General features: G+C 37.2%; 3 protein-coding genes across 3 annotated transcripts in view; 2 read left to right on the forward strand and 1 right to left on the reverse strand.

The window, feature by feature from the left end:
* Nucleotides 1–104: 104 nt before the first annotated feature.
* On the forward strand, nt 105–17,949 carry LOC134749381 (peroxisomal multifunctional enzyme type 2-like). The gene is made up of 14 exons (XM_063684299.1): nt 105–353; nt 4,262–4,407; nt 6,005–6,156; nt 6,504–6,675; nt 6,899–7,005; nt 7,729–7,858; nt 8,998–9,094; nt 10,728–10,891; nt 11,415–11,541; nt 12,682–12,865; nt 13,516–13,638; nt 14,474–14,631; nt 16,469–16,675; nt 17,299–17,949. The coding sequence occupies exons 1-14, from the start codon at nt 161–163 to the stop codon at nt 17,508–17,510; spliced, it is 2,172 nt and encodes a 723-aa protein (XP_063540369.1). The 5' UTR covers nt 105–160; the 3' UTR covers nt 17,511–17,949.
* On the reverse strand, nt 17,941–19,274 carry LOC134749383 (uncharacterized). The gene is made up of 2 exons (XM_063684302.1): nt 18,992–19,274; nt 17,941–18,116 (listed from the first exon to the last, which is right to left on the reverse strand). The coding sequence occupies exons 1-2, from the start codon at nt 19,185–19,187 to the stop codon at nt 17,947–17,949; spliced, it is 366 nt and encodes a 121-aa protein (XP_063540372.1). The 5' UTR covers nt 19,188–19,274; the 3' UTR covers nt 17,941–17,946.
* Nucleotides 19,275–21,383: 2,109 nt separating this feature from the next.
* LOC134749530 (growth arrest-specific protein 1-like) overlaps nt 21,384–26,418 on the forward strand; it is a 34,582-nt gene continuing 29,547 nt past the window's right edge. Inside the window, exon 1 of the mRNA XM_063684497.1 lies at nt 21,384–21,779. The gene's annotated coding sequence lies outside the window, so the exon portion shown is untranslated. The remainder of the gene's footprint in view (nt 21,780–26,418) is intronic.

Here is a 26,418-nt window from a genome sequence, read left to right on the forward strand (position 1 = left end):
TGGTCCGATGTAGTGAACTTTGAAGAAGTACCAAGTGTAGCACATGTAAAACAAGTTTTTGATGGACTTTGACTCTAGATAGCAGTGATACACTGAATTATCAGGCACTATCAGTAATAACTATCGTTTCGTTTCATTTCGCTTTTGTGAGCCGTGAAGGATGGAGCATCTGCGTTTTGACGGACGTGTAGCGGTGGTGACCGGTGCCGGGAACGGTTTAGGAAAGGAGTACGCGTTGCTGCTGGCATCCCGCGGGGCGAAGGTGGTGGTGAATGACCTGGGAGGCGCCCGGGATGGCGCCGGCAAATCCGCTAACTTCGCCGACGATGTCGTCAAACAGATCAAGGACAAAGGTTATCATTGTCTTTGTTTTATTATTGTTGCAATTAGCATTTGAAATCGTCATGTCACTGTTCTTTCAGCATTGTTTGTTTTTTATTATATTCTCATACATATTATCATGTTTGCATGTTGACTTTAGCCATTAGCCATAATCTGTAGTTAAATATAATTACTAGTTTTGATAACAATATATTAGAATAAAGTAGAAAAGCATTTATTGCAACAATCTTCTACATGAAAAAAAGAAATGTAATCACTAAACACTAATATAAAATAAATATTGGTGCTGTTATAGTAGCCGCAAATGGACACCACCCAGCATAATTGAAGGCATGTTTACAAAAACAACATAAGTAACATTTTTTGCAGATTTGAGTTTTTGGTATCATAGCATTCGTCTAAGCAGGATTGTCCAAAATCAGTAAATCCACTAGTTAAGTAAGATAAATCTGTACCTCTGATAGAATACAAAACATAATTTCTATAGAAACTTGTTTTATTTTCTTACAAAAAGAACTAACAAAATTTTACAAAAACAGCATAAGTGACGAACTTATTTTTCAATTTTTTTCCAAAAGTATTGGTCTTTGAAATGTGTAATCATATAATTCGAAACTATTGGCCACTTATTAAAATCACCTATACAATGTTTATGTCCAATAACTAATATATATGAAGACATTTAGTTTTTTTCGTTTCCTGTAAATTCATATCTAGTGTAGTTATGTTGTTTTTGTAAACATGCCTTCAATTATGCTCTGGTATAAGCACAGAAGCATATTTTAAAGAGTTGGCACCCCGGGCCAGTTAGATTCGCCGCCCCATTAAGTGATGATAATGTATCTCATATAAGGAAATAAAAACCCTGTTTTGCCGCCCCTTGCAGCCTGCTGCCCCTGGCCATGCCCCCTGGCTCCAGGGTAAATATGCCCCTGCATAAGTATACACAGTACTGGTCGTTTTTGGAGCCCAGTGCCCAAAGATTACTCATAAGTATTAGAACAGTAGTAGTAGTGATGACCATACAATTTTGCAGTTAATTTATTTATAGAGATGAATGAAAATAGTTGGAAGTAGTATTCATTACTTATTGATGGTAGGTGTTATCTTTTCATTGTAGGTAGTTGAACTTACTATTTATAATAATTATATAAGCACTGGTACTATAGATGTTTATTCATAGGAAACAAGAAGAATTCACAATACCAGAAAGTAAAAGAACATAAATTTACAATAAAACAATAGAATTTAAAAAAAAAACCAGCCAAGTGCGAATCGGACTCGCGTTCCAAGGGTTCCGTACATTACACAATTTAAACAGTGTATTTTTTATGTGAAACGTGAGTGAAATGTCTTTAAAAAACCTGTAGGGGTCGGATCAAAAACTAAGTAATTAAGTCCGACTCACGCTTGACAGCACATTTCTAATAGGTTTTCCTGTAATCTATATGTAAAGAACTATTTTTTTTTTCAAAAAATTTGACTTAGTAGTTTCGGAGATAAAGTCGGTAATTTTTTGCCTATTTTCTTGAATAACTTCTAAAATATTTATCTTAAAATTATAAAAAATATATATTTGAGATTCACCCAACATGCTCTTTCATTTGATATGTAACACGATATAGTTAAAAAAACTTCATTTTTTAATTTTCTCATTTACCCCCCAAAATGTTTAAAATTCATTTGTTTACGTTACATGTCCGTCTTTGGGTCACAAACTTACATATGTATACCAAATTTCAACTTAATTGGTCCAGTAGTTTCGGGGAAAATAGGCTGTGACAGACGGACAGACAGACAGACGCTCAAGTGATCCTGTAAGGGTTCCGTTTAGGATAATGATTATAAATATAAATTAATAATGTGAACAACCCTTTGAGTGACAAATAACAATTTTCAATTGTAGATTTAACAATTAAAACCAGTAAAATAAAAATTAAATGTGATCGACTTAATTACATATTTAAAGGGTAATAACCAACAGTGACCTTTTGAAAATGTAATCAGATTACATTGGACAGGAGGAGTAACTCAAGACTTTATCACATGTTATAGAGAGCTACATTAGATTGCTAGAAAGTCCTCATGTTTGCCTTAAGATGGCTGAAAATAGCATTTAAGTATTAGTGTCACAAAATCTTGTTATTATGGAAATATCTTCTTGCAAAAGAACAGTATCAGTTTCTGGTTTGTTACATCAACTTGTGATAGTAGTAGTAGTAGTAAATCACTTTATTGTACAAAAAAAAACTTAAAAACTTGTTGAGGCCAAACTTCTCTGAGCTTGCATAATATATTAGTTTCTTTGATGGTGACTTGACGGTAGGTCTTTTTTTATTTGAATAAGTATTTATTTAATTTAAAATCCTGCTTCTTTCTACAATACATATAACTTTATGGTCATTTAGCAAAATACAAGTGACTATCATGTGTAACATTTTCAACATATTGCCAGTCATGTTTTTTATTATATTGAATAATGTGTTTATTTGAATAATTTAAACCTTATATTTTATTAAATTTTAATGTTACTATACTACTATATACTATATAACATTAAAATTTAAAAAAATATAAGGGTTAAATTATTCAATTAAGCACATTATTAAATTCAATAAACAACATGACTGGCAATATGTTAAAAATGTTGGAAGGGGAACTGAATAATGCTTGACATGTAATATTTAAAAATATTATGAACAAATGTATATGTCTATTAAAATTCATACTTATATTAAATATGCTTAAATAAATTTTTGAATAATGTTCAGTTAATAAAATACAATAGACAAAATATTACTGAGTACTTGCAAAGATAGATATAACTCCGTAATAGATGGATACAGTCTAAGGAAAAAACGTGCCTCGAAAATCAAGAAAATTTGATTCTCGATCAGATGGCGCCACTACCTTTGGCCTACTCTCGGATAGATGGCGTTGACGGTTTCGTTTGTTATTAAACAATTTTAACGCATATTAGTGAAAGAACACGGGTCAAAATCATATAAAAATAATTAATGCAAATAAAAAAAATAACATTTATCCATATATAAATACATTTTATGGTATTTTTATCTTCATTTTTAGTTTTAATCGCGTGTCAATAGATGGCAGTGAATTTACTGTGTGGCTACAAAATTTACTATTACAGTACCGCTCTATTCTATTATATCCTCTTTGGTACTTGTCTCTAAAAAAGTGAAACAGCTGAAAGAATAATGTTATCCAATATTAAATTGCATTACATTAACATACTACCTGATGTGTAATTTAGCCTTTTAGCCTGTCTTGTGTAAAACTTTTTTTTGCTAGATTAAAGTTATTCCTGTGTATTGAGTGGTAAAGTAATCATTTTACAAAGTCAAAACAATTTTAGAGAAAATCTTAAAAAGTTAAGTAAACTTGTATTAACATCTCATTATTTATATGCTAATTGATAACCAAAGTTTTACCCTGAAGCTGATCCCTTATAGGGATAAGTTCGCCTTTGTACTTCCATTACTGTAATTTATTTTTGTAAACCTGTGTTGTGTACAACATTGATGTGATTACTACTACTACTACTACTACTGATTAAAACATCTTACTTTATACAATGTTAAACCTTGTTTTCATATCCTAGATACTAAAATGACAGTTTGATTGTCCCAATTTGTTCAACCGATTTATCACTTTAGTACAAAATTCATACAAAACCTCACAATTTTGGTAATAAATTGGACCATAAAACTGTAATTTTAGCACCTGGGGTATAAAAACAGAGCTTAGTAGCTATTTTTCACAACTATATTCCTGATAAATAAACAAATACTGATTAAATGCTGCTGTTGATTCCCTTTTTTGTACAGATCGTCTACATAGTGGATAATAAAACAATTCTTATTCTTATAAAAAAAAATGAAGTAATGTTGTTTTGTAGGTGGAGTGGCAGTTGCCGATTACAACTCCGTGGTTGAGGGCGAGAAGATCATAAAGACAGCAATTGATAATTTTGGGCGCATTGACATCATTATCAACAACGCTGGCATTCTCAGAGATAGGAGTTTCAGCAAAATATCTGACCAGGTAAATATTTTCCAACATCCTACATGTGTTTGGTACTTAGTTAATAAAAGTCAAATTGACATATAGTAATAACAGCATAATATCAATAACAACCATTATGTAACATATATGTGAATTGTTATCTACTATTACGACATCTTGCAATTTTTAGCAAATAGGACTTTGAGATAGATACCAACTCAAGTATTATTATAGTATCAGATAGCACTTGTTATCAAATATTAAAATAATGATAATACTACACGTTTATACAGGCATGGAACTTTTTATCCATACTTGATAAAATAAATGAAGAAATTTTTATACCTACAATAAAATTTTAGGTAATACAAATACAGTGAAATCTCGATAACCCGGCACTTCGATGGTCCGGTATACCCAATAATCCGGTAGGTAGTAGTACATATGGCCCTTTAAACGTTCGACATATGCACGAAAAGTGCTCTTTTATGCACTAGTGCGAGAAAGTAGCATCATATGTACTTTAAATTATCATTTTATGTCCTAATTTACTATGTGCGCTTACATTTTCGCGCTTAAATCTTTTTATAAATGGCGAAGTTCCAGATAAGAGTAGAATTTTCTTTTGAATTTAGTATTCGAGTAAAATGTATTTCTACGACATTACTGAAAAACCGGCTAAGTACCGGACTCGCGCACGAAGGGTTCCGTACAATTACGCAAAAAAACAGCAAAAATATCACGTTTGTTGTATGTGAGCCCCACTAAAATATTTATTTTATTCTCTTTTTAGTATTTGTTGTTGGCAACAGAAATACATCATCTGTGAAAATTTCAACTGTGTAGCTATCACGGTTCATAAGATACACAGCCTGGTGACAGACGGACAAACAGATGGACCGACAGCGGAGTCTTAATAATAGGGTCCCGTTTTTACCCTTTGGGTACAGAACCCTAAAAACACATCGATAATATGGAGATTTGCTTAATCTTCCAGTAATCCGAATTTTACAGTAATCCGGCTCTCTTATGTCAGCATTAGTGCCGGATTAGTGAGATTGTACTGTATTGCAAATTAAAAGAAAATGTGGTAATCTAGCAATATTCCATTTAAGAAATGTGAGTTTCACTTTCTCGGACGGCAATTTCTCGATATTAAAGACCGTATTATGTACAGTTCACTCTCTAGCTGACGCAAACGACTAACCTGCATTTATCCAGTGTAACCCCCGCGCTTCCTCAGACTAACACACCATAAAAGCCCTGTCCTATTTACAGTTTGCCTGCAATCGCCTAATAGACAGCAGAGGCGTTCGACTGTGAACCTAAACTAAGTAGATGCGTCGTTAAGACTCTATTTTATTTCTTACTTAAAGAAACAAGTATGTGACAATGTCAGCATGTAATGCCAGTGTACATGTAAAACAACTGCCAGCGAAAAAAATAGATACAACCAGTATTTCACCATTTTTGGTTGGTCGCAGACACTTTAGGGAGGTTGCACCAAACCGTCTAAATATCATATTATAAAAGGAGTTTCATAGTTCTCTGCTGAGTAACGTTGATCAGTCCGCCGATTGTCGTTGTTGCAACTGGCCCTTAGTCCTTTTACACTTGTGCTCATTATTTGTGCTAGGACTGGGACCTCGTGAATGCCGTCCATATGAAGGGAGCCTTCAAGACCACGCAGGCAGCATGGGAACTGTTCAAGAAGCAGAAATTCGGCCGCGTCATCATGACGTCCAGCAGTGCTGGGCTTCTTGGCAACTTTGGCCAGGCTAACTACAGGTATTTTAAATCACCATCATCATTATCACCAGAAAATGTATACCTGCCTAGCACAGGCTGCGGATTGGAAACTTACACACTTTACAGATGTGTGCAGCTTTCCTCACGATGTTTTTCTTCTCCGGTAACTTTACCCAATAACTCATTGCCCTCATTGGTACAAGCCATTGTTTGAACTCTGAACATCCAGTCTGGAATTATAGTGTAGATACGTTTATTTCTTAAATCTATAATTTGTATAGATTGTCTCTACAGCACTATTCGTCGTGTTCCCGAATTTAAATTTCAATATCAAGAACTTGGTATAAAAATTATAATGTATATTTTATGAATTTCCTTTATTCTAGCGCCGCCAAGCTAGGTCTGGTCGGTCTGGCTAACACCCTGGCTATAGAGGGAGACAAGTACAATATCAAAGTAAACACAATCGTGCCCACCGCCGCGTCCCGCCTTACTGAGGACATCCTGCCTCCCAGCATGTTCGAGGCCATGAAGCCAAACCTCATTGCCCCTGTCGTGGTAAGTGATATGCTGTTTGATTTTTCCTGAAATAAAGGAAAATTTGAAATATTAACTCGCGAATTTGGGTTACCAGCCCGCCGCCGCCACTCTACCGGCTCTACCAATGAGTTACCGAGACTTACCCGTCGGCAGCGATTTTTGTAATGTTTGTTTTGTTAAGTATTAATAAACTTATTTGTTTCTTAATTTTGGTGGGCTTATGTGATATTTATTTATTCAGGCATACATGGTGCACGAATCTTTCAATGAAACTGGCCTCATCATCGACTCCACTCTTGGATTCGCCACCAAAATACACCTGGTCAGAGCGGAAGGTGCTACCCTCAGGTACGAACAATCGGAACAATACCATGAATCAGTTTTTAATACGTATTAACAAGTAATTGTCGAATTCTGTACGATTTCCTCCCCTAATCTTCCGATTGCCTTCTATGCAATAAGGTATTCTCTTACTAGTCATATTAGTTTCTTCATCTATGTTTTTCTAATAATTATCTGGTGCTTTATTTCATGCATGGTGTGAAATAATTTATTTTAAATACAGTCAAATACCCTATTGTGTGCAAACACAGACTGCGTCTCGCACTTGTATATTATTTTCTTTGTTATTTTTGATCATTTTGTCAATGCTTTCTGTGACTTTTAGCAAATGGAGTACCATTTTGTGTTAGTCAGTGATGAGGAAAATAAAATTTATATTTTTTTGGGGACAGACCACATATCAACAAAACAATATTGACCCATTCCCATTTGCCCTCCACAGATATTATTTGTTTCTCCAGTCTCTAATATAATGCATGTAAATAGTTAGGTATATATAAACATACTCAAGTTTATTGTGATTGCCATAAACATATGTACATACCTATATAAATCGACTAGAACGATTGCAACAAAAGTAATGGGTAGGGACAAAAATCACCGTTTTATGGACAATGCCCCTAATGGCCGGGACACGATACTTTAAATCGGGACATGTCCCGAGATATCGGAACTTATTTACGACAGCCCTAATAGATGTATTTTCTAATCATTATATTGTTTCTCCAGAAAGAAGCCAACCGACCCCGTGACGATAGAGTCGGTTAAAGAGAACTGGGAGAAGGTAGTAGACATGACCGGGGCTAAGAACATCTCCAAGATATCTGAGGTCACGCTCAACTTGGTTGAGAAATTACAAGTAAGTGACTTGTATATAATAAATTATGTTTTATCTTTATAGTTTGTGTAATAAAACGCGAGTGATATAGTGTTTCAGGTTAAGTAATAAATTCGTAAACAAGGACGCAAATATGTTTGAAAACTTTGAAACTAGATGTATGCCTTATATCTAGTAAATCGGTTTAATGCAGCTGTTCTCATACTTTTTTGGTGACGGAACCCTTTTGGAAAGCGAAATATGGAGCCCCAAATAAAAAAAAAAACGTTCGTCACTGTGGAACAGATATGCCTATAGAAGAGCTGTTTTTTTTCCTATTATTACAAGTATTCTCGCGGAACCCCAACAGAGGCTTTGCGGACCCTAGGGGTCCGCGGAGCACACTTTGAGAATGGCTGGTTTAATGTAAGGTAAGGAATGGAATGCGCTCCCGCCATCTGTATTCCCTGATCAATATGACCTCGGTCTCTTTAAAACAAGAGTGAATAGGCTGTTACTGAACCGGTGAGCTCCATCTTAGGCCCTGTCTTCACTTTCCATCAGGTGTGACTAGGGCCAATCGCCGATCAGTTTATAATAAAAATAAAATAAAAATAAAAAGGTTTTTTTTGGAAAAAGGTGCAACATAGACGATTATTAATATAGACGATTTATAATTGTTAATTGGCATACCTATGCTGAGTAGTGATTATTTGCATCGTTACCTATAATTTAGTGTTTAATATTTAAGTCATGCGGTATTTTGTAATATTTTTTTTTTCTTTTTCTTCTTCTTTTAATTGCATATTCATGGAAGTAATGCTTTAAATAGCATCGGCAATAAGGCGCCTTTTGCTGTGATAAGGCGTGTATCATGGAGTGAATTATCTCTTTGGCAGTTATTGTGTTTAATGATTTTACTCGGCAGATGTCGCGGGTAGAAGCTAGTCGATAAATGAGAAGTCACTAGAGTTAGACCAAGTAAAGTCTGCAACGATTCTGATAGCATACGCAGTGCAAGTGTTATTTATACGTCATCATTTCATAGAAGTTTGACGTTTAAAATAACACTTGCACTGCGTGTGCTATCAAAATCGTTGCAGACTTGTCTTGGTCTGACTCTATGATAGTTCAAATTCCCACCCATTTTCCAGTCTCGTATAATAATGAATTCTCCTCAGGAGTTTGAAGACCGCAGCAAGATGGACGGTGATCGCGAGTCCTACTGGACCACGTACAGCTACAACGCCAAGGATTTGGCTCTCTACGCCTTGGGAGGTTAGTGGTCATTACCAAAATTCAAGCCATAAATTACAGATTTAAAATGATATGTATTATTTTATTTTATTTATTTGGGGCATCAACAGCAATACAAAACAGCAATACAATTCAATAGTGAACAGAAAACATAGCCAATAACAGATGTCCACAAAAGTACAATTAACATGCAATAACTAAGTGGAAACACAAAAAAAAGAAGGGAGTAAAAAAGCATTCTATACAAACTAGATATGGCTTGCATAACATGTGTACGTGTGTGTTTTGAGTGATTGTGTGTGCGTGTTCGTGTGTGTGTGTGTATGTGACTGTGACTGAGTGTGTAATGGAAGACGGAAAGATTAAGGTGTGTAATTATTTACCTAGTTAGATTTCGTCAATTGTCGTTATTTTTAGATTTCAGTAGCAGTGACTGAACTCGTTTTTTTAAAGTTGATTTTGTGCAGTCGAACAAGTCGATACTACTAAATTGTTTATTATAAAGTTTTAGAATACGATTTATGGGCGAATTTTGAGCATAGTTGGTATGAACTCTGGGTAGATTATCTTAGATTAGAAGTGTAATTATTATTTAAGTACATAAAACAAAACAACGTAGGTACGTAATTTCCCAAGTTCGTATTATTAGTCTGTTTTGAATCATTAATATTCGTCTTTAAATTACCAATGCAAAGCGAAATCGCTATTGACCTTCGCCCGTATGCAGATATTTGGAAAGTTAACTAAATACAAAAGGACATATGTTTTCCATGGTAACAGTCTAGGGAAATCATTTTTTATATACCACGTCGGAGGCAAACAAGCATATTGCCCGCCTGACAGCCTGGTAGTCTATGGTCGCCTGCAACTCCAGTGGTGTCACATGCGCGTTGTAAACCCTTTAAAAACCTGTACAGTTCATTCTTAAATAACTAAAATAACCCGGCAGGGAGCTCATTCTACAGCCGGAGCGTCCGCGGGAGAAAATTTGTCTTATAGCGCACAGTATGCGAAGTTATACATTTCTTCAGTTCTAGAATAGCCACAATTTTCGTTTGGAAAACTCAAACCATGGCAATGAGAGACAAAAAACTTCGGCTACATACACGTATGCGTCTCATTATTCCTTTTTTCATGGTATGGTTACTACTCGTATGGTTAGATAATGTATGTATGTATGTATGTATGTAAACACTTTATTGTACATAAGACAGATTACAAACACAATAAAAGAACATAAATATATACAATGTACAAAGGCGGACTTATCCCTATAAGGGATCTCTTCCAGTCAACCTTTGAGCAATTGAGAATGAAACAATAAACAGATCAAGATAGACAAACGAACACTATGAACAGAAAGTAAATTATGGTTCAATTATTACAAACGTAAATAATTAAAACCTGTAATCTAGAATATAAAATAAACATATGCTCTTAGGCTGCGTTTTGACATAGGGTCAAACCGGTTGACCGGCATACATCGGTCTCATACTGTCAATGAGTCCACCCGGCTTGACGTAACCTAAAAAAACACGGCTAAATTGCAACTGTTATCTTATTGTGTTATGCTTATTATGTATATGGACCAATGTTGTCTGCAATAAATTATAAATAAATAAAATAAATAAAATTAAACATTTTGTTTGTTTAGTGGGCGCATCGGTAGCCAACCCCACCGACCTGAAGTTCCTTTACGAAGGGCACGAGGACTTCGTGGCGCTGCCCACCTTCTTCGTGCTCGCCGGCATGTGCATGGAGTCCCCCATCGTGAACCAGGCCATGCAGAGGCACGGGAAGTTCGCTGATTTCTCCAATGTAAGTCTTTCTTTCTTCCTTGGCGCATTCCCTGATTAATTGTAAAGGAGCCCGCGCATTAGGCTATCTAGATATTTAACCATATACCTTCATTTTAGAACAAAATACGTTTTTGGCATAAATTTCATTTTTGGTACAAGCTTTTATCGCTGCCTGTACTTTTCTTTCCACAGGTAACTAATACTCATCGAGACAATTCTAAAAACCCCAAACACAATTAGGTTGCGTTGTTTTATCACAGAGTTCCTATGACCACCTCCTGTCTTCATCATCAGATCAGCTCGATGGTACCATAATATTGCATTGTCACCCGACTTACATATGTATGCAAATTTTCAGCTTCATTGGAAGCGTGAAGTGGGTCAAATTTAACTTGCAAGATTTGACCCGTACATACAAACATAGGTACATTGCAAGTTAATAAAAAGCTTGTAAAATAGGTATACCTATAAGTGATTGTTTACATAAATTAGGGCAGGCAAAGAGAATAGGCACTTTCTTATTATATAATAATGTTTCGCAGGTACTCCACGGCGAGCAGTACATCGAGTTCGTCGGCGCCTTCCCAAGCACCGAGGGCACGTTTACCACCCGCGCCTACGTGGTCGACTTGCTGGACAAGGGCTCCAGTGCCGTGGCTCTTGTCAACAGTGAGTACACCTTTATCCACTTTTTAATCGTGAAGATGAAGGATTAATTCATGTTTTAATTAGAAAACATGTCGAAGTATAGATATTGAAAACTATAGTGGATTCAGCTGAAGTCGTTGCACTATCGTAATCAGGAATCAATCTTTCCCAAATAAGGTCCAAACTGCTAATTGTTTTTTTGAAAAAGTGTGTCCATGGACAATTGGACATGTTATGTCAGTGTTTTGTTATTATCTTTCTTGATTTCTGCCGCAAGCTTCAAGTAATTATAGATCGTGTCATTGACGAAGACGCGTGCCTCGACTCGTAATGTCATGTTATTAAAGGTTAGATTTGGGGCTTTGATAAATCTGCGCGATTAATCGTGGGGAACTTCTCAAGATATTTGGATTTTTTTTAAATTCGAAACCTGGCATTCCATTGCAGCGCAGTCTGCGATAAGCTTTGCCACAGAATAAATAATAGTACTAGCTACAGAAGATTAACTCTCTAACAAAACGCGTCTATTACGACCGTGAATCTAGTATAACTGGATCGGTCATGAGGGGCGGGGAGAAATGACCGAACGCGATAGTCTTATGTATCTTTCAGTAGAAGTAGCAGAGAAAGCGCTGTTATTGTTTGTCCTTGTCACAGTCTCACGTTTTTTTAAAATTCCCTACTGTAAATTTTGTATGGTTTATGGTGGGCTACAAATCTTCTCGACCGATCATATCGTCGCATTGCGTATGTTTTGTCCCTCACGGGCGCACGCGTATAGCTAATCTATGTAATGCTAGGTCTATCGTTACGACAGATATGACCGGTGGCGTCCGTGTCCCTGTCCGTTCCGTAGCGGTGCGCGGCAACTACTATGCTAGACACCAAAATGAGGGCTATCGTTTTTTTGCTCACCAGTTGGCGCCTCTGTTGATGGTGGTCCAAAAGACTAAAGAACAGCTGTCAGTAATTGAAGTGTCAAGTGGCATTTGACATTTCGAACTATGGAAAAGACCACCATCTACACTAGCGCCCCTAGCGGCGAATTCATACGTGTTAGCCCTCATTGGTGTGGGCCGCATTTGCTTGTAGCGTCGCGAAGAAATCGCGGAGTGAGCCACGCCCGGCTTCGCTCATTCAACCTCATCGTTTGGTCCTCAGGTGAAATATACCAAGACAAAGAGCTGGTATGCCGCACGCAGCAGCACATCTTCGTGGTGGGGCAGGGCGGGTTCGGCGGGCCGCGCAGCAGCAAGCTCGCCGCGGAGGTGGCGGCGGCGCCGGCGCGCGCGCCCGACGCCGTGCTCGACCAGCGCACGGCGCAGGACCAGGCGGCCCTGTACAGGTCACTAACTACTTCCACTTGCTCTAACGGCTCCTCTGCACGATGGCCCAGCGCTGGACCAGCGAGATGGCCACGCGATGGTTGAGATCCTAAAACTTCAGCTCAGCCCACGGTCTGTCTTCCACGGACATATAAAATCTAAATGTATCAGCCTCTCTATTTATCACTCCTGCATATTCTAGGCGGTTCTCAAACTTTTTTGGTGACGGAATCCTTTTGAAAAGCGAAATCTTGGACGGAGCCCCAAATACAAAAAAAAATCGTTCGTCACTGTGGACCAGATGTACCTATAGAAAAGCTATTTTTTTTTCTTATTATTACAAGTATTCTCGCGAAGCCCCAACTTGGGCTTTGCGCAGCCCTAGAGGTCCGCGGATCACACTTTGAGAATGGCTTCTAGTGATACAGGTACTAGTAGTATGTCGATTTAGTTGCATAAATAAATTTGTTATTTTTACTATTTACTTCGTAACTTTTACATATTTTCTCAACCTGTATACTTCCACACTCATCTATCACTCTATCACTCTAGACTTCCACAAACATTTTAAAACCCAAAATTAGCCAAATCGGTTCAGTCGTTCTCGAATTTTAGTGAGATTAACGAACTGCAATTCATTTTTATATAAAAAAAAATAATTAAATGGCAGGCTTTCCGGCGACTTCAACCCGCTCCACATCGACCCGAACATGGCGGCCTCGATGGGACACCAAAAGCCCATCCTGCACGGCCTCGCATCTCTTGGCATGTCGGCGAGACACGTGCTGACCAAGTAAGTAATATAATATTACTAGGGAGTAATAATTCCCAGTCAAAACCAATAAAATGATCGAATGACTTCTGTCATCTGTCTTCTTTGCACATGTCGGTAATCGTGGGTGTATCATACTAGAGGGAACTCAATCGTGGATGACAAGGGCATTCAGTGAAATACGATAATCAACTCACAGTTTTTACTGGATATAACTGATTAGATTACAAATTATAGCACGCGTTACATTTCTCAAGTTGAGCAAACCAGTAAGTTAGATTAGATCCAGAAACAGCCACAGACGTCATCTTCTGTGAGCGTCAGGATGGCGGGTGGAGTGGACCTCAGCGATTTCAAGTAAATATTTATGAACATAATTGTTCCTTCGGTGAACCTCAGTGTACCTTTAATAAAAACCAGTGTACTTCTCCCTTCTCCCTAAAACGAGATATTTAACCATTCTGACGTCAGGAATGTATACTACATTTCATAAGGTGGACCTATGAAATCTTGCATTATACCGCACTAAGGCCGCTTTCCCACTGACGTCCAGTTTTTTGCGGGTACGTTTTTCTGCAGGATCCAGTTTTCTGTAGTATGCGCGCAGTGTCCCTCAAACAGAAGCTCGTGTGAACGTTACTATATTAGCACGTATACTACTAAAACGGAATCCTGCCGAAAAGCGTACCCGCAAAAAACTGGACGTCAGTGGGCAAGAGCTCTAAAAGTATGCAGTTATATTGTACCTTCAGTGTACCTTTTGTAAACTTTCATTAGAAATCAGTATAGCTATCCCTAAAACGAGCTAGGCTCAAAACAAGTTCCACACATTTCTGAGAAAATGTTTATTGACTAGGTACGCGGGCAACAACCCGTCCAACGTGAAGGCCCTGAAGGCGCGCTTCGTGAAGCCCGTGGTGCCCGGCCAGACCCTCGCCACGGAGATGTGGCTCGACGGCACCCGAGTGCACTTCCAGACCAAGATCAAGGAGACCGGGAACGTCGTCATTGCAGGTACCTTACTACTTTCCTACTAAACATAGATTTAAAGATAGTTTTCAATGATTTACGGTTAGTTTCACTAGACTTATATTGACCGGGATATAGACCGCGCGCGGTCTACACAACTTTGACACCCACCCGCTATCTTCAGTTTACCCACTGAACAAGATGCATGTAACTGCGACGAAATATCGGGAGCTCATAAACGATACAAAAGGTAATCACGGTCTATATCCCGGTAAATATAAGTCTATAGATACAAAAGTCATACGCACAACATCACGTGTACGAGTATATGTGACGTTCCATGGGTAAAGGTACCTAATGGTGGTTGGCGCTTACGTCGCGTAGCTCTTCATTAGTATTGGAGCGTCAGTAATAATAGTGTAAGCGCGAACCGACATAAGGTACCTTTACCCGTAGAACGTCACATAGGTAGACAATACGCGTTATTCTCAGCTGACAAAAAAAAACATTTATTTCGGACCACAGGTTAGTCGAACGTTACATGTACATGCAGGAACTTAAAATTAAAACTATGTTAGAAACAATTACTTAACTTACAAGATATCTACTACATTTGATAAGAAGCTGAGGAGCGATGCAGGTTCCACTAAGGTGGATGTTTGTTTAATTATTTTTCAGTAATTAGTGAGATTTGCTTGTCATCTGGTGATATAGCGACTATCGAGCCTGCCCGCTATCACACTCGGGATAATGTTGCTACTGTCAAGCACTCTGCGACGCGTCGCGGCGGCGCGCTTTCTTATTCTTATTGTAGCAACTAGCAAAGAAACCGTCTACCCGCGAACATCATCCTGAAGGCGTTCTTGAACTAGACCCGTAGGGCGCTGATCGATCGATAGATCTTGCGAATAGTCAGCCCATAAGCTGCAGGTATAAAGATAGGTTCAGTAGACTAAAGAGCTAAACATAAGAAAAGCTACACACGACGCATGCAACGATGCATGAGAGCTAAAGACAAAACTGGCTATTTTAAATTTATATCTACTTTATAACGGTGGTCTATTCACCTTTGTACTGACGTTGAAGAAAATAAAATAAAAGTTGAAGAAAAAATAAATGTTCACGACTTTTTTGAGACCCACTTAACAAAATAACTTTCTTTAATGTACCTAACACTCGTACGTGTTGATAACCCTTGTCTTCGTCTACGGGTGTCATCTTAGTTTTTATACGCATGAACGGTTTGGGCGCGTTTTTTAAGTAAAATTGTTAAAGTTGCGTGCGATAGTGACATATCCGAAGAATACCAGCCTCTTGTTAAGTTTGTTTTTTTTTTAGTTTCCTAGTAATCAGTAGTAACTAGCGTATGCGTATTTACGTTAACCTCCTTGGTTGAATCTTGTTTATAAAGGCGCGTCCAGATCAGACGAATGCGACGGATCGTATCACGCGAACCAAAGATAGATATAACTCCGTAATAGATGGATACAGTCTAAGGAAAAAACGTGCCTCGAAAATCAAGAAAATTTGATTCTCGTTCAGAGGGCGCTACTAGCTTTGGCCTACTGTCGTATAGATAGCGTTGACGGTTTCGTTTATTTAACAATTTTAACGCATATCAGTGAAAGAACATGGGTCAAAATCATAAAAAAAATTAATGCAAATAAAAAAAATCATTTAAATACATGTTATCGTATTTTTATAAATCTTCATTTTTAGTTTTAAAGTGTGTCGACAGATGGCAGTGAATTTACTGGGGTTACAAAATTTACTATGACAGTACCGCTCTAGTATAAGTTACTCTATGACGCGAACAAATCGTAAATGCACGCGAACAGTTGTTTTTCAATTGGTTCCTTATATTAATTTCATACCTTTTCAGGCGCCTACATGGACTTGAAAAAGGTCGAATCCTCGTCCGGCCCCGCGCCCGCCGCCGCCCCGCAGTCTTCCGGCGTTGCTTTAAAGAGCGACGCTCTGTTCGCCAAGATTATAGAGGAGGTGAAGAAGAATGCTGCTAAAGCCAAGTCCATCGGTGGAGTGTTCCTTTACAACATTATCAACAACGGGAAGACCGTCAAACAGTGGAGTAAGTTGGATTTTATCGTAAATCAAGATTTGTATGCTCTTAGTTTTTTACTTTCTTGTCTTTTCTCTATATAGATGTGCAAGTTTGTGTTGAGAAAAGTTTCCAAAAAGTTCTCGGAAGTTTCAGAAATATTTTACAGAAAACAAAGGAAACTTTCATTTCAGAAATGGAAAATTTCGATTTCGAAACAAATTGACAAACTATCTAAAAAGTGAAATCGTGCTAGGTGAACTATGATTTATACGTACCAGAATCAGCTGGCTGTCTAAAACGAAATAATAATAATAAAATATGAGAAGATTCCGAAAATTCTCCATGTGGGAATTTCGCAATTTTGGAAATTTCCGACGGCCAAGCAGTACTTCTCTAGATGTCTGAACCGAGCGTGTACATTTAGAGGTGACTAAAATTTTAAATTTGCCATTGTCATCTACATTGGTACTGGATCAACAAATACGAAACATGATATTTATTATAACAGTTTTGAATGATTCACGGTTAGTTTCACTAGATAGATAGACTGGGATATAGGCCGTGATTACCTTTCACTTGATTTTAGGTAATCACGGTCTATATCCCGGTCAATATAAGTCTAATGATATTTATTATGTTTTACGTTACAGCTCTGGACCTAAAGACGCCCGTAGTCTTTGAAGGTGCTCCCAAAGGCAAGCCAGACGTTACGATGACCGTCTCCGATGACGACTTAATCGCCATCGCCGGTGGATCTCTCAACCCGCAGACCGCTTTTATGAAGGGCAAACTAAAGATCAGCGGCAACATCATGATGGCTCAAAAACTAGGACCTCTTTTGAAATCTGACGCCAAATTGTAAGACTAATGTATATATTTTTGGTCAGTACTCTTATTGGAGTCGCTTAACTTCAAACTTAGATAAATCGAATGGATCCGAGTTTGAAGTTGAGCGCCACATTTATTTGGCGCAAATTGGTGCAATGTATTGATTTTGTGCTGTTATTAGTATTTTTACCAGAAGTGCCTGATTTAATCATTTAAACTTATTGTCAGTGCACAAATCAAAAGTAAAGCAAAAGAAAAATAATGTATTAAAGCTTATAAAGCATTCCAGTCGTTTTAATGGTTATGTTTTTATTAAATCCTGGGTTAAAGTAAACAATTATTCCTGATGTATTTGTTTTTATACTTTTTTTTAATGGGTTAAGCAATATAATACAGAATAAGTATGTTTCACATTACTGTTATGGAATGGTGATGGATTTTATCAGAGTTAAATAATAAAAATGTTTATATTATACTGAGGATTTTATTTTTCCTTGAAAGAGTAAGTTAGATTCTCGAACTTCGTATTCCCACGCCTCCTTCATGTCTGGCTGTGCACTGAGATCGACAAATTTGCTAGCTTGCACTTCGGGCAGGCCCTTTGTTGAGACGGCTGTGCCTAGTATACAGCAATATTTGCCTGGAAAGCAAACATAAATCTAAATATAATCAGTGTCTACAAAATGTTACGTTGTATAGACAATTAAGTGTAATCATTTGGTAATCATTGAATCAAGCAACACATGAACTCATTCGTGCGAATGGCGAGATAATGAAGTCCGGCGGTACAGTATTTCACAGATGGCGCCAGCATAGGTTTTACCTGTTAATCCTCTCACTCTCACCTATAGCTGCGTCCTCAATGGACGTACGGTGGACCACCTTACACACGATCGAACAAGTGCCAAATTCTTTTTTTTGTGGCCTGGATGCTAACCCTTTAAGCTTCACGAGGCTAAAGGCCATATTTTTCATGGAAATATGGGACACTTGGCAACACTGGCGCACGTGTGCGACAGTCTGTAAGATTCAAGATGGCGCTCGAAACCGGGAGTCCGCCAAACTTAACCTTTGTCAGCTGCCAAAGTGCCAACCCCATTGACGAAGCGAATAGTGTTCTCGAATGTCTAAACACAAAAATCTGTTCTAGCTATTTTGGCCTCACCACTAGTACGAATGTATAAACAACTGCATGATCAGGAAAATCAGGAAGTCTACTTTAGCGACAAAAGGAAAGCCTGGCGACTGTAGTCAAGCAAGTTAAAGCGAAAAGGACTATGAAAAGCAAAGCAAAATTGGGTTCAAGCTGTCGAAAGAAAAGTTTATTGAAACTACAACACAACTTTGAATCCCGCCACACATTTAAAAACCAATCACCAAAACGCCGACCCAATTACTGGTTTAACGGTAATTTTGTAATTTAGATATTGTGTGTATTTACCTGAATAAATAAATAAAAATAAAATAACCTATTTATCCAAGAGAATATTTTAAGCAATAAGTGCCTAATCTTACCTTTCTGTAAAGAAGCTTTATCGATAACGCCGTCAGCAGTCTCACATTTCGTTATTTTCGCTCTTCCAAACGTATCCGATATTATTAAAATATCGTTACCGACATTTTGTTCGATAGATCCTTGCAACCAAACATCAAAGGGTGTTGGTTTATTAATCATATCTCTAATTAAGTACTTTCTTGGATTTAACGTCATTTTGGTATATCATTCGTTATCCCGTATTTCAAAGCATTTGTTTTATTTAGAACAAAAGAGATCTAACCTAACCTAACTTATTTTGACAGAAACTGAACCATGGACAAGAGAATATAAATTTTATTTTTTATAGTAAAAGTCATTTTGTGTTTCGGTTTCAAGCGTTTTGGCATTTAAGAAAAATCATGAAAAATTAAATATTTTCTTCATTGTAAAGAAGTTTTAAGAAAACGATATATATAAGTATCTACCGTACAATTTGTTTTAAATAACTCGTTAGTTACTTAAATTAAACAATAAAACCAAAATTCGGGTAAAAGTTTATGTCTGTGTAAAGTTTATAGCAATTTCACTAAGCAGTAAGTTTTAAATGAAGTGTCTTGCTTAGGCGTTCGCTAAGAATTTCGTTTAAAATAAGTATGTTGTCGCGGGACTCAATTTTGTATTTTCAGTAGGTAGGTACCTAATTGTGCTTGCACATAGCGCATGATGCTGGAGCTAGTGAAGGGGGCTGCTTTCGTGAGTAGTCTACTGTTGGTGTAGTGCTAGCGGTTGGATTGATATAACAGAATGTGGTACTCGTGGTACGTACCTCATAAAAAAACCGGCCACAAGTGCGAGTCGGATTCGCGCACGAAGGGTTCCGTACCATTACCCAAAAAACGGCAAAAAATCACGTTTCTTGTATGGGAGCCCCACTTAAATATTGATTTTATTCTGTTAGTAAGTATTTGAAGGGTACAAGGAAAGAATATGTCTAGTCACTTTATTAACGTTTTGAGTAATCGCGGTTTTAAAATTTGGAACCATGTTCAAATGTATGGTAATTCCGTGACCCAGGTCTTTTTTGGCTAAAAAAAAAGTTGTGTTACATATATTATACAGTGGCAGCAAAAAATATAACTAGTTGGTCAAGCAAATCTTGTCAGTAAATAAGAACAAAAAAAACTATACTCATCCTTTTCTTTTGGGTGCTAGTACTAGTGTAAGACAAAGATAGTATGATTCTCTCTGTCTATGTCTGAAATGAGACAGTCCTTTAACAAACCTAGTTCATTAAGAGCTCTACATTTTGAAATGAAAATCTCATTTTCCGAAAAAAGTGACTAGACATGTTGTTTCCGTGTACCCTTCATTTGTTGTTATAGCGGCAACAGAAATACATCATCTGCGAAAATTTCAACTGTCACAACTATCACAGTTCATGAGATACAGCCTGGTGACAGACGGACAGACAGCGGAGTCTTAGTAATAGGGTCCCGTTTTACCCTTTGGGTACTTAACCCGATAAAAATCGATAAAAATCTGAGTTCAACGTCATTATTTTATAGGCACCTTCACCTTTCAATTATTCTTGCGTATCCGTGAATTTAATTAAGACGTTACAATTAAGTCGGTAACAAATTTACCTAATTGCAACAGACGATTTAAAATAGCTAGCGTAAAATTAAGCAAAACATCAAAGCGTCTATTCCGAACATCAACCAATTAAGTTGCAAAAATTAATCAGTACAATAATGAAATAACTCGACAGCACGCTATCTGTGTATCAAACCGGAGGCAAAAGCATGAAATTATTCCCCGCCGCAAGCTCGTAACAACTCAATCAACGCAATTTTAAAATAAACGTTTTTAAACACTACAAACATTGAGCGAAGCGAACAAAAAACGGCTCGACGGGCGAAGGTCTTAATAATGACTTTCTCGAGAACTCGTTGTGGAAGTGTGCAAGCCAAACTGCACCTTAAAGACAATAGCTCGGCAAACCCATGGCCCAGGACTTCTGTGCCAACACGCTCAAAATTCACAGCGGCAAGGCGTCAATAAATTAATCGGAAATGTTTTAATTACGTCCTCATACCTGCACCGGGACGATTCGCACTAAAAAAACAAAAGAAGGTAGAGACCGAAAATGGTGATTTTGAACCTAACGGTTTTCTTGACTAACATCGTTATTATACTTTTTTTACTTATACCTCCACCTACTCACAAATTATAATTATTGATTATCTTTTTTAATACATATCACATCATCAATATTCTAACGAGGTAACATGTCAGTTACCGAAAAATTATCTGCATTAATCATTTATATTTATCAGAATGTCCAGTAGAGCTGAAGACAGCTCGAACATTGATGGACCGGTTGGTACTCAAATAAAATAAAATAAAAACGTATCTATTCCGCTGAGGGCACGCGAGAGGAGGGTGTAGGGAACGGGAAGGGAAGAATATGAAGCTGTCATCTGGCTTGGCATGCCGGCGCGGGTTCAAGCCAACGCTCCGTGTCCGTGCCGCGGCACAACTCAATTCAACTCAACTCAATCGTAAGCGCGCGCTCGGGCGAGCTGCACGTACGCCTCCCGCCGACGCGACACCCCGCACTAACTCACCACCGGGCTTTACGTCACTACCAAAACAATAATACTAAATGAAACTGTGCACGATAGTTCTTTACCAGTGACCAACGCGTAACTAAACTCTCGAAAACAGTGATAAATATTGTGGAACATCGTTAAAGTTAACAAAACACGGAGTTCTATACTTTCCAACGAGCGAGCCATGTGACTACGGCGGCAACGAGTAATAGCTGTACGTACATTTTTACTTTATTGTATTGTATTTAAAAATAGAAGGATGAATGATTGCATTCCACTTGCAGAGATTATTTCAGTTAGCGCTGCAGTGAAATACATTTGTTCATTTTTAGCGGTTGGCAAAGAAGTTGATATTAATACTTTAGTAAATAAATAAGCGTTATCATAAACAAAGACAAATACCAAATAAGAAAAAGTTTTTGGCAAAAGTAGCCGCTGCTGAAAGTAGGTACCTATCCCAAAATTCAAATTTTCTATTAGAGTTAGGTATTTTTATCATAATATATGTATATTTAAATATTTGGGTACAATCTTACACAGATCAAATTAGCACCAAACTAACTTGTTCATAGTCTAGTATGGGTACTAGGCAGGAACGTGCGAAAACAGATAAATATAAACTTATGTAGGTATATAATAAACTTAGAAAACAAATGAATGCCCTCATCAGGATTCAAACCGAGGACCTCCAGCCAGCTTCGTAGGCACGGTTTACTACCACACGTGGCTAGGAGGCCGCCGTTCTTAAATTATGATACTGCATGAAAGGTCTCATATCTTATGGTAGAATAAATTTTAGGTACCACGATTTACAGTTTCGACACATGACGGGACAATATTTAGGTACTAGGCCGCAACCGTCGGACCGGCTAAATAATATTTAAAAGAAAAAAAAAAGATCTTAATCAAATCTATGAATAAGGCCGATCATTACTTATTCACGGCGGAACTGAACCGCAATCGTAAATTTAGCGAAACAATGAATGCAAAGGTGCAAATAACAGGTATTGCGAATGATGATATACTGCATACTAAAACCGATTTGCATATGCGTGATAAGCGTGATAAAGCATACAAATAGCTCAATAATATGAATTGTTATAGTACTGATTCTAATGCGTTGTCCTCGCTAACTCCGTGTCCTTAGCTGTAACGGCGACGTGCACAGAACTAATGAGATGGTCCAACCACTTGACGTAAATATATTGCGCAGTGATGCAGACATAATGTAAGGACCTAATCTAGATCTTTGAAACGCTGTCTACACGAGTAGTTATGGTCCCACGCTTTAATAAAATTAACTATGCTCTACCTGAAATAAAACTATGAAAATAACGGATTATATCGCGTATATTGAATTTATAATATATCCCGATGCATACATATTTCCACTCGGGTGAAGGAAGGAACTCATAGCTGATGTCAAGCACCGTCGACCTAGGTCTGCAGTCTGGGAGCATGTCATGGATAAAGCCAATCACTTAATAAAGTTTGCTAAGTCTCTGGTTCTGGCCAAGGAGAAGCGATACATACCCAGAATGCTGCGTGAGGCCATTGAGATTAAGAAATATCCAAATTTTAATAGGGAAGATTTCTTTTCTCTACCACCAGCTTGAGATCCTGTAGTCTATCTGATAAAGGAACAAGCGAGACATAGATTGTGAGACCTTTGTATTGAATGATGTTGGACATTCTGAGTATATATGTTTTGAAAAGATGTGTCCCGCCGAGTTTCTTGCCGGTCCCATATTGAGATACCCTCCTACAATTTAGGAGGAAAAAAAAATAGAATAGAATCACGTATATCTTTACTTGAAAATAGTTGTATTGTATACTTGCCTTATGAACCTATTTTGCATGTACAACCAGCCTTAAAATTTATAGTTTATTATGGTTCATTATTTTTGTTTGTGGGTAGTTTTGCACATTGTAGCTTTTCCTCAGTCACCCGTTGAGCACCAACGCTGTAAAGGGTTCGAAACGTCGGGATGTATTATAAATTCAATGTACGCGATATAATCAGTTTTCATTGTTTTATTTCACGAGTAACTATCGCGGTAACCGAAGACAATATTATGCTCTACCTTTAACCATTTCATATCAAACCTGATGACTGATTAAGTCATAAAGAACTTAATGTCTTCAACATATGACATTCTAAATTGAGATGGTAAGGCCTGAATAATGGGAGTAATAAGGGATAGGCGCAATCGTAAAATCGTTTAATGCCTTTATTCATAGACTCAAATTATGCACTTATACTCCTTAGTACGGCTAAATAAAACAAGTTCGAATACCTTACAGAGGTCAGTGAGGTAGGTAGGTATTTGCTGCAGCGATAACAATTCAAGCGCACAGCAGCGGGTAAACAATAACATTGGCGGACATCTATCGATAATACAAGGATGATTTGATTTCATCCAATTTCATCCAAGGTAAAGTCAAAGTCAGTATATTCTTTATTCAAATAGGCCTAACAACAAGCACTTTTAAACTATCAATTTTTTCAAATATTACCTTAATCTAAATATCAGAGCAGTTTATTGATGCAGTTATTATTATTGTTCTTAAAAACATTGAATTATTATAGATATGTCAAACTTCACAAAGGGATCGTCAAACACCAAAATTTTACATATAAAAAATACTAGTCTAGAAACTTTCTATTCCAGAAAATATTAATCAATTATTTTCAATCACACTTAATCCCACGGTGTTTCATCATTCATGTAGTCTTGTGTGCTATAATAGGCTTTAGAGATAAGCTTACGTTTTACATAATTTTTAAATGTAAACTGAAGGTATTTTTAAATCATCTGCGTATTTTTAAATCACCGTAGTTAGATGACGGGCATTTCCTTTTTGCATGATCTTTATTAGCATCCCCTCTTGTATGACCCCAAGCTCTCCTTAGCTAAAAAGGCGGTATCTAAAACAAATGAACTTGAAAATGGAACTTTCAGTTTTAGATTTTAACTAGTACATTTTTGCATTAAATTTTCATTAAAAATACTGCTTTTTAGCTTAGCAGGGCACCAAGCTAGTGCTTCTTAGGTGTTCCCCTGGTTCTTGTGATTTCTTTCTTACTTTGGTTTCTGAACGATTCCTAATTATGTGTACAAAACACGATTGTTTGTAGAGCTAGTCGTTTGACGTACTGCCCATAAAGCATTCTCATTGGTATTCGGCGCCAAGTGATTTATAGCCCTATCGATACGAGCTGCCCATGCCAATGTCCTGGCTTACCTGTAAGTAATGTTGGAGCCTAATGGACGCGTAATGTGGGTAAAGATTTGTGTACCTACTTATATTTAAATTGTGCCTGTATATTTAAACAATACATTAAATTTAATATAACCGGACAAATTACGAGCAGGTAAGTACATTTATGTTGAGTTTTATTTGGACATTTCCGTGATAACTCCGGTTAAAGTCAACTCATACAAATATGGAGGTTAAGTACCTACATATTATACTCGTAGAAAATAAAATTTTAAAGAGCATGTATTTCCTGTAAGGGCTGATACAGACGGACTGCAACCCGACTGCACGCCAACTGCAACGTCGGCATGCAGTTCCCATACATGTTGCAGTCGGGTTGCAGTCCGTCTGTACCGGCCCTAATGAATAGAATAGAATAGAATATAATAAGATTTTATTCGTAAGCACGAACAAACAAGACATTACATAATGTAAAAGAAAACATAAAATAAGATTAAAGTGCCACGAAATGGCCTCATCTCAGCATGTTGCTGGTGGCTTCCAGCGCTGATCTTCCGATGAGACCATCAGGTGAGAAATGGTAATCAAATAACATTGAAATTATAAATCAGCTCCTGAAAGAACATATACAACAAACTGACTCTACTTTTGTTAACATAACAGCCGGAACATCCCCAAGTCACAAGCCCAGACAAATATTTTAATAGAAAACTTTGCTAGTATAACTTAAGACTGAGAAAGCTAAATCTTAGCCTCCACAATGTGTTCCTTATTTTTGACTTCTTAATTTTCAAGTTTAAAATGTAAGATTCCAAGGATTTATTAGGTTCCAATTTTCCAAACCTCAATCAAGTGCCCTAGTGGCCCTGACTGAGTGCTACTTAAGTTAATTTGGCTTATATTCGTAAGATAAGTAGAGTCGACAATGAATGTTAATAAGAATCATTTTTAAGTGTAAATATAAGTTTTATCGCAAAAACCAATGAGAGAACAATACGCAGAAATGCACGAGTATTTCGCTTTTCATCTGGACAGAAACTTAAATGTAGAGACATCACATGCGATAAGAGTGTGTTTAACTGTTTACCTACTGAAACGAATGTTTACATTATTGAATAAAGCCGGTATATTTGCTAGAAAAGTAAATGGAATAAATAACAAATATAATGTAAATATTCCTGCATTCATTCCAAATGTATTAAAAAAGATGCGCAATGCCTATGTCAACAATTAAATATTTACGTCGTTTTCCTGTTTTCTTAAGAATAGCATTAGCCAACACATTATAGATTCATATAGCCATTTAATTTATAATATTCTTTACAAATTAAGTAATAAACTTTGATTTATTTACGAGGTGATACAGTACGAAAAGGTAAAATGGTGTACATTTTAAGTTTTACGATCGGTTTACGGAGAGTGCTACCAAAACGGTTCGCGATATTGGCGTTTGTTATGACTTCAGGCACGTATGGGATTGGCCTCTTTCCGTTTATAGCATTTTGGCGTTTTGTTTTGTAGGCATTTGATATAAATGCCAGCTGAAATGATTAGCACATGACAAATCTAATGGTAGCGGAAATTATTAGGTGATAAAATTATCCGTTTGCAACGGCTCTTAAATACGAATT

This window comes from Cydia strobilella, chromosome 18 (assembly GCF_947568885.1).
Source record: "Cydia strobilella chromosome 18, ilCydStro3.1, whole genome shotgun sequence".
In the NCBI taxonomy this organism is placed as follows: Eukaryota; Metazoa; Arthropoda; class Insecta; order Lepidoptera; family Tortricidae; genus Cydia; species Cydia strobilella.